General features: G+C 38.8%; 2 protein-coding genes across 2 annotated transcripts in view; both read right to left on the minus strand.

The window, feature by feature from the left end:
* LOC103146219 (poly [ADP-ribose] polymerase 11-like) overlaps nucleotides 1–2196 on the minus strand; it is a 9019-nt gene extending 6823 nt beyond the window's left edge. Inside the window, exons 1-4 of the mRNA XM_007564038.2 lie at nucleotides 1314–2196; nucleotides 1109–1223; nucleotides 963–1032; nucleotides 801–864 (exon numbers count right to left, since the gene is read on the minus strand). Coding sequence (XP_007564100.1) covers nucleotides 801–864; nucleotides 963–1032; nucleotides 1109–1223; nucleotides 1314–1409 — 345 coding nt within the window. The 5' untranslated portion in view covers nucleotides 1410–2196. The remainder of the gene's footprint in view (nucleotides 1–800; nucleotides 865–962; nucleotides 1033–1108; nucleotides 1224–1313) is intronic.
* Nucleotides 2197–4565: 2369 nt separating this feature from the next.
* On the minus strand, nucleotides 4566–8734 carry LOC103146220 (poly [ADP-ribose] polymerase 11-like). The gene is made up of 8 exons (XM_007564041.2): nucleotides 8321–8734; nucleotides 8096–8220; nucleotides 6754–6874; nucleotides 6549–6624; nucleotides 5904–5976; nucleotides 5457–5584; nucleotides 5019–5170; nucleotides 4566–4931 (listed from the first exon to the last, which is right to left on the minus strand). The coding sequence occupies exons 2-8, from the start codon at nucleotides 8210–8212 to the stop codon at nucleotides 4615–4617; spliced, it is 984 nt and encodes a 327-aa protein (XP_007564103.1). The 5' UTR covers nucleotides 8213–8220; nucleotides 8321–8734; the 3' UTR covers nucleotides 4566–4614.
* Nucleotides 8735–8951: the final 217 nt, after the last annotated feature.

The following is an 8951-nucleotide window of genomic DNA, read 5'->3' on the forward strand; positions in this document are numbered from 1 at the left end:
CAACTGTTCTTGTATGTTGCATTTGTAAAATGATTTTGTTTCCATCTACAGTTTAAAGGTTTGTTGGCCAATCAAGAGCAGGAAAACGATGGTCGTTGAACCCTTTTTTTTTTTGTTGGCATTTTTAGCAGAGTAGGCAAATGTCAAGGCCTGATGGGAAATGAAATCATCATCTCTGTAAAGTTTGTCGTCAGAAGGAAGCATAAAGTTCTTTAAAATGATGTGGTAGATGGTTGAGCTGACTGGACCTCAGTAAACCCCATAGACCGACACCAGGAGCAGACATGGCAACCCAAACCATCCCACTTTAAGCAACATTGATTCTTTGCTTCTCCACTCTTCCTCCAAACTCTGGTTTCCAAAAGAAATTAAAACTTTGGACCAGTCAGCAACAGTCCAGCTGTTTGTCCTCTGTAGCCCAGTTAAGATGTTTCTGACTTTTGTCTCAGCATCGTGAGGAATGTAAAGTTGTAGGATCTGTCTGCACACAGTCGTGGAATTTAATCACAACAACTCAAGGGATTACATTATGAATCAGAAACTGAAAACTATTCATGTGACATCAAGTCACTGTTTTTGTTGCTAAATGTCCATAACCACTCAAAAGCTGCCATCTTATTTTGGTTGCCATGTGGACTTACAGTTTTCCAATACAGCAAAACAACTGAATAAAGGGATGTCATGTTCTTTAAATTCTTTGAAATAAAATTGATTTTATTTTAAATTTTTTCTGATTTAGAGATAATGTGCAGGAAAATGCTTTAATGTCAGGAAACCATTTATTTGTCTTTTTTCCTCACCTGGTAAGGAGCTGTAGGATCAAAGTTTTCCCAGAAAACAGGCGGTCCACAGAAACAGGAACAGCTACAGGAAAACACGAGCAAAGACGCAGCTGCAATGGTTTCGCTTTCACTTTGCGAGAAATCAAACTGAACTCACGGGAGCCGCTGGCAATGCTTCACCTTTTCTCAATTTTAAATTTGCGTTGGATTCTCCTTTGTTTTCCCGTGGTGAGGTCGGTCTGCAACATCGCTGCATAGAAACACACATTTCAGCCGATTCCAGCTGGAAATAAACCAAAACTGTCAGCGTGAGTGCTCATACACACCTGAAAAATCAATCTTGCTTCGGAAGTTCAACATATTTACGTTCATACTGCCTTTTGAGTCTCTCAAATAATATTCCTCCATGTCCTGACTCTTAATGGAGTTGTTGGGATCATCCTGGAGAAAGAAAACAAAGGAGCAAAGTGTCAATCAAAATCACATACACACACACACACAAAATTACAAAAATCTAAAGCTAGAGTTTACCTCAACTCTGTGCCACCTCCCACAGTCTTCCAGATAATACCAATACCACGGAGTGTCGGATGTGTCCATTTTTTCTTCTTCATTTAGAGCCCACATTGTGCTTACGAACTAAAGCTGAATAAAAAAGTCAACCTGCTCTACCTGTCTATCTCTGTGTCATGACTATTTAATTTGCCCTTTGAGTTTCTGCCTCCTGAACTGAGCCACTCCCACTGAGGTAGGCTGGCTGCTCTGCACTGAAGACTCCCGGTTAATTGCGTGAAACGAAGTTCCTACTCAGTATGGAAAAGTTTAAGCCAGGTCTAGATAAATAGAACAAGAAAACATGTGTATTTCCAGGCATTGTTTCTTATCCCGCCATTAAAAACGTCACCCTGTTCTTCCTCTTCCTGGTTTTCTGATGCTTAAACTAACATGCTCAGGGGGTTCTAGACAAAAAATCTGGCTTGCCTAGTTGAATCTATTAAAGACTGGACTTAAATGAAAAATATGCAGTGATTCTGGTCCCAGTCGTCCTGTCTGAGAGGCTGTAGACTACAACGTATTTGATTCTGTGCTGCAAAATTTATTACGCTGTGCAACATACACACAGAAACATACAGCCGTCAATAAATCCGACTCATCCACTCAAAGCCATCGGTTATGAACTACAGCAACAGCTTTTTAACAGAAGCCAAAAATGGTCCGTTCTTATACCAGCTGGTAATACAGACAGTCATCCAAGTGACACGGCAAAAGCAATATTACATTATTAAGCAACATTATTTATTACAGTACATCCTGTGCATTCTGAAACTATTTATTCTGGTTGAACTTTTTCACATTGTGTTACCGCCACAAACTTTTTATGTATTTTGAAGGAATTTTATTCGATAGAGCAACACAAAGTAGAGTTTAATTGTGAAGGGAAAGGAAATAAAACATGCTGGTTAGTTTTTCTGGAAAGTGTGGCATGTGTTTCTACTTTCCCCATTTTTAGTTTGATACTCATAAGCAAAACCATCAGGGGTCACCTAACTTTTTAATAGTAGTTCATTTATATGATTGAACAAAAAATATATCTTAAAAGGAACACGGCAGCTAAATTAGAGATAAAGCTGCAGAGAGATTTGAAGATGAGTTAGGTTAGAATGAAATCTAACCTTTAAAAATAAAATTGAAGTATTATGGCATAATTGTAAACTTATGAATCCCTTATGAAATATCAAAAAGAAAGCTGTAAAAACTATATATATATATATATATATATATATATATATATATATATGTCAAGCCAGCAAACAAGCACAAAGTGCTTTTACTGTTTGGCTAATATGCAAAGCACTGCAAGGAGGGAAAAAAAAAACACAGCACTGCTCAGTCTAAACACACCTTTTCAATAGTGGAAGCTTTCCTGTAGCAGGGACTATATGGTTGATGTGAAGATAATCTGGAAGAAAACTTTTAGTAGCTGCAAAAAATTTCAGACTTGGACAAAGATCCATACGAGGACAGAACATGCAGCCAGAGATGGATAGTTTAACTATGTATGACGGCCCTGTCAATTTCCAGACCCAAATTCAACTGGGAAAATGTGGTCAGACTATTTCAATCGCTTGCTGTGTTAATATAGCAGAGGCTTACCCGCAAGACTTGCCACTTTAATTTCAGCAAAACTACAAAGTCGTGACTCAAGAAGGTGAGTACAAATGCATGCCACACTTCTCAGATCTCTATTGGTTAAATTTGGACAATCTGTCTCATCAGATAAAATCCCAATAAAACACATTACATCGTTATATTGTGGCAAATGGGGAAAAGTTTAAGGCGTACAGATACTTTGACGAAGCACGTTATGCTTTGTAACAGGTTAAATGTACTCCAGGTGTAAAGGTGACTCGTTTTTTTTGTCCTCAGGTACAGCTGGTGATGTTCTCACACTTATAGGACTGCATTTCTAATGTGACGCTCACCTGGTTTCCGACGGACACGAACTAAGCCGCAGACCCTTAGTAACAAAATAAAAACGCAAGTTCAGTCGTCAAAACCTCTAAAGACACACTTGGGAGCTACGGACGAACATATCCATCACAAGTTTGTGTCGCGGTGACACAGTCAGGAGTAAAACCTTTCACAGAAAGGGTAAAAAGTGCACTGATGCATGGTTTAAATAACACAGAGGTAGAAGCTTATTATGAGAACAACTCGTCAAAAGGTCACGCTTAAATAATAACGGCGACAGTAAGAGTGTTGCTTTGGATGTTATGCCATGGTGACTCATGGTGCGCTAAAGGTTTTAGGGGAAGTGTTGCCAGGAATGTCCTTGAAGGACCACTGCTGCATTACCAGTCAGAAGTTTACATACACTTATCGACGGCCTGAACGTCAACCGTTTGCTTAATTATGCGATCGGAACAGTTAATGTAAAGTTTGTGCAACACACAACCTCAATGGATTTTGATCAGACGAATCCATGTGAATAAATTGTGAGTGTGTTTTTTTTTTTTAGTGAAGGGTAAAATTATACCTAAAAGCTCAAAAATACTACTTTCATTTTTGGCTTAACGGTCTTTAGAGAGTTGCAACACCCTAACCAATGTTCTCTTAATGGAGGTTTGGGGTAAATGGCTGAATTTTGGACACAGTCAGGCGATGAGCCAAACTCCCATCAAACTACAACTTAATAATGCTAGTTGTCCAAAGTCTATGTTTATCATTTTGAGCCGCCAATTGGGGAAAAATGTAAAATCTTTTGCTCATTAAATTCCTTGTAGTGGTATGTTGTATAATCACTCTTTCCCTAGAAAGAGAATCATCAGAAATCATCATAATCGCCACACACGGTCATGAAATTAATGCCTACAGGATTGTATGTAAACTACTGCTAACGAATGCAGGCACTCGCAGTCCTTCGTTGTAACAAACTAACATATGAGACCACATCGTATTTTTGGTATTATAAATAGGCATATGTATGGCACTGTGGATTAAAAATAAGACGAGGGGTCAGAGTTGGAACACTGCCTTAAATCTCCAAACTGAAGCCACTCTACGCAGACTGTGTGACAAGCAAAGTGACGTATAGTACAAAACACTGCACACATGTCAGTACTTTTAACTTTTGAGCAAAGTGTGCAGAATGCCACCATTGTTTTCCGACTTTTTAAACATTTTCCAAAGGCACTTTAAAATAAAAAATAAAAAATCCAATACTCCAGTTACTCTCTGGAAGTGACGGGTTTTTTTGTTTGTTTGTTTGTTTTTTTTCCCCCCTTTCTCTCCCATTTCCACAAATCGAATCTGTTCGTCAACTCTTTCCTCATCAGTAGAACTCGATCAGATACTCTGGGTAGATCTGATTGCTGTCAAATATAACGTATATCTTTGGGTTGGCCATATCGTCCACGCAGCTGTCGTAGAAGTTGGTAAAGCTGGCGTCCTTGGAGGGCGGCCTGCAGTACATGGGATGACCGACCGTGTATTCGCCGACGAGCACTCTGGCGAGGAACATGGTTTTATAGGGCGGCTCGTTGGCAAATATAGGCGGAGCGAGTCCGTGCCTCTGCAAGGTGGTGTTGTGTTTCCCGGTCGTGTGGCAGAATTTACTGGAATATTTGGCGTCGCGGGCGAAGTAGCTCCCTGTGGGAAGGAGGATTAAACAAGATTTTAAAAATCAAACTGGTAACGACACCGGTGCGTTTAAGCGTCAGTCCAAAGGGACTGTACCTTTGCCATAAACATCGCCATGACTCCCTGTCAGACGCCAGTCAAAGTTAAACGTACAAATAGCTTGTATGTTGCTGTGTCCTGTTCCATGGAACAGCATTCGCTCTTCGATATCCAGAGTTCGCTTGACTTTTCGCAACTGCGTTTTCTTCCTTAGGGGAGGAACACAACACAGGGCATAATAACAGATTTACAGGTATGAAAGACTTTACTGTACTCGGTTAGTTTGACTCGTACTCATCAGCAAACACAAACCTAAGGTTTTCTCTCGGGTGCCGCGCAAAATCCAAATCTGTTGCTGATTCTAAAACTGCGGCTTGCTGCTTTTGTTTGTCCCCAAATTGTCTGACGGGCTAAATTCATTTAGCCAGCATATAAAAAGAATAACGTCACAGTCGCAGCGGAATCGTCTGCTCACGAAAGGAAACGACACGTTACCTGCAGAAGAACTCCCACAAGTCCAAGTTCTGGATCCTCTGGATGGCTTTTATTGGATGATCCATGGTCCTATCGTACAGCCTGGCGACTTCTTTGAACTCGTATGTGTCTCTGCCGAGCTGGATAAGCTGCAGAAAAAACAAACAAAAATTAAAATACACATTTTTGTATTATTATTATTGCTTGTTCTTCGGCATCGACAAGTGCCATAAGGTTTTTGTGATAATCAATTGTGAAAATCATTAACATTTTTTACAGAGGTTATCTTTTTTGGACCTAAAAATGTGTTTTATTATGTGAAGCATCTTGCGTTGTGGGGGGGGGTTCAGTTCATATTGAATTCAGCATATCTACATATGAATGTATTCATATTGAATTCAGCATATCTACATATGAATGTATCTATATATATATATATATATATATATATATATATATATGTCTTACCTGATAGGGCTCGTCTGTATTGATTCTCTCCCAATGACATGGCACAGGCAAAGCCAGATTGTCACAAATAAACCTTAAAGAACAAATCAAGGACAGTTTTTAGCTTAAAATGAATGAGACATTACACAAAACGACAATTCCTCATCTAGTTTTTTTTACATACCGTATATCACAAATTCATTCAAACTCCTAGTTTTTGAAGGACCACACCCAAGGGAGGGTATTACATATTTCCCAGGCACGTAGTGTGATTTTATAGCACATCCAAGCAACCATGTTAGCTTCAGTCGTACTGGAAAGGCTATATTTATCAAAAACAAGTTTAAAAGAAATCTATCTTTGAATCATAGCCAAATCTTATGCTTTGAAATCAGCCTCTGTCTCTTTAAGAACCCCGTGCACCGTGTCATCACAACGATGCTTCTTCATGAGAAACTCAGGTGAGGACAAAAGGCCCAACGCAGAGTTTTAGGTAAATAGGAAACACATTGTATGAGCGGGCATTTAGGCAACATAAAATGGCTGCAACACAAAATTTCTAAGATTTCTCCAACAAACAACCCTCTGGTGGGTATAATCTTCATGACATGGTATAAAGCTGAAGAAAGTCGATTTTGTATATTTCCTTTAAATACTAAACCTTACCGGAAGCCAGTGGCACAGTGCAGGGAGCGTTTGATTGGCCTCTGTTTTCCTGTTGTCACGTTAATCTGTCGCATAACTGGGGAGGAAAAGAATAGATTTAAGCACTAAAGAAGCTGCAGTTTATGAAAACACACAAAGAGCTACATATGAACCGCTTCTTAGACTACTCATCTTTATTGGTAGTCTTTTAAACCATCTACGTTACCCGAGAAGTCCAGTCTGTAGGTGTATTTGGCTGTGTAGAACTCCATGACCCCTCGCTGGTTCCTGTTGTAGCACTGCTCAATCTGAGCGCTGGTCACTGAGCAGGCTGCGCTGGGATCGATCTGACAGACATCAAGACAGAACAGAGCACACCTGAACCAATCAGATGATCAACTGGAAGGAGAAAAAAAAATTACACATCCTTGGCATCAAAAGGGAATTTTACTGAAGGGTTGACTTACAATGCGGTGAAAATATATTCATACTTCTAACTTTTTTCCTCCCTTTTGTCAAGCTATCGCCTATAATCTGGTCAGATGAAACAAAGAAAAGTCAATTTTTTGGTCAAAATTCAAAGTGTGGTAAAATACTAAAAGTGTATGCAGTATTCAGAGGGTGAAGCATAGAGGTAGCACATCTGGCTTTGTTTGTTTTTTGTTTTGTTTTTTTCTTGAAAAGGGTAAATGAAGCTAATCAGAGCTAATGGGAAGATGGATGGAGGGTAATACTGGAAGAAAACATGTCAATAGCTGCTTGCACCAGGACAGCAACATATGATCAGAGTATGAACAGAATGTTTTACATCAGCCTAGTCAAAGTCCTGATAGGGGTTGGACTTCGAGTCTCAAATTTAAGCTCGTTTTAATATTAACAAACTGGTCAGCCTCAAGACGGGAAAAGCTGGAAAAGACAGCCCAAAACAATTACAGCTGTAATAGAAGTTGAAAGTCAACAATGTATAAAAGCACACCACACTTTTCACTTTTTTGTAAGAAAAACAAAAAATAAAATAAAATAAATAAAAACAAAGAAGTTAATTTTATCGGTTTTGTTCCACTTCACAGCTATGTATTACTTTGTGTTGGTCTATCCAAAAGTAATACAGTGAGGTTTGTGCCTGTAATGTAAATAAAAAATATTAAAGTCTAAGGATGAAGTGACATTTTTAAAAATGATTTAGGTTTAGCTGGACAAATAAAAAAATCATATGGAAATGGGATATTTTTAAGTAAAAATGTCTAGAGATGCTAATACTTTTACCACGCACTCTTCTCTCTTTTGTGGAAGTATTCTGATACATTCTTAGTCTTTTTTCTTTCTTTTTTTTAACAGATAAGTTGTGATTATTATTAATTTATCAAAAAGAATTAAACTTTAATTTTAAAAAATGTGCCATTTTGTGCAAATTTAACTATTTGCGAGCTTAAAATCAATTAAAAATTAAAGTTTCTCCCATTATTTGTCGATACATTGAATCTCGCAATACACTTTTTTTCCTAGCAAAACGCTTGTGCAGTTTGAATCAATTAAAATGCATTTAAACCTGATCAAATCTAATCTACCTCGAACATGTGCCAGACTCCACATTCAGCCAAGTAGAACCAGCACCAGTTTGGCTCTGAGGTGTCCATCTCCTCAATCTCAGCGGACTCCTCGTCTGAAGATCTGATGGCTAACATTGCTAAATCTGAAATTAACACAAGCAAATAACAAAATTACGGGGAAATAACGTACGACACAGGTGGGAATGAGAGGGACTATGCGCTCATTTCATTTGTCCGACGAACCTAATGTCGACGAGTTGTGTTTAAGTCATTGTCGTGAGAGCATCCCCTGCTGTAAACAAACTCAAACAGAAAAATGCCATGTCGAGCTAGCTCTCCTTAGCGGCTGCCGCATCCGCTTTCTCTGAGCTCTGCGGGAGTTTCACCAGCTTCCAGTTTGTATTTAACTAGGCCTGTCTTCTCGAAATGTAATGCCTTCATAAATAATTAATAAGGAGGATGAAAAATCAAAGAGACGGCACGAACGTGGACGAGTAAATATCATTTTCCTTCTGGAATCCGTTGTTTACTTTTATTTCCTGAAACGTAACGCAAGCGTCAGCGCGAGAGTCAAATAAGGGGAGGGAAGGCGTGTTTGGGGAAACTAAACCCAGAGTTTGTCCTGCCAGGTACGCCATCAAACGAGATAAAGGCGTTATTTGGGAACTATTTAATTCGTTTCACAGTTTATCTTATTTTATTCTTTATCTTTTTTTTTTAAAGGGGAAAGTATTAAAATAATTCTAGCCTGGCTCATCCTAATTGCCGTTTTCCGGCAGTTTTGTGATCTGTAACATGAAAAACACACATGAAACATCATATTAAGCGTTGCTTCAGCGACATAATGTCTTTGATCATGCAGGAAGACTTATCT

This window comes from Poecilia formosa, unplaced genomic scaffold, assembly GCF_000485575.1.
Source record: "Poecilia formosa unplaced genomic scaffold, Poecilia_formosa-5.1.2 Scaffold154, whole genome shotgun sequence".
Classification (NCBI taxonomy): domain Eukaryota; kingdom Metazoa; phylum Chordata; class Actinopteri; order Cyprinodontiformes; family Poeciliidae; genus Poecilia; species Poecilia formosa.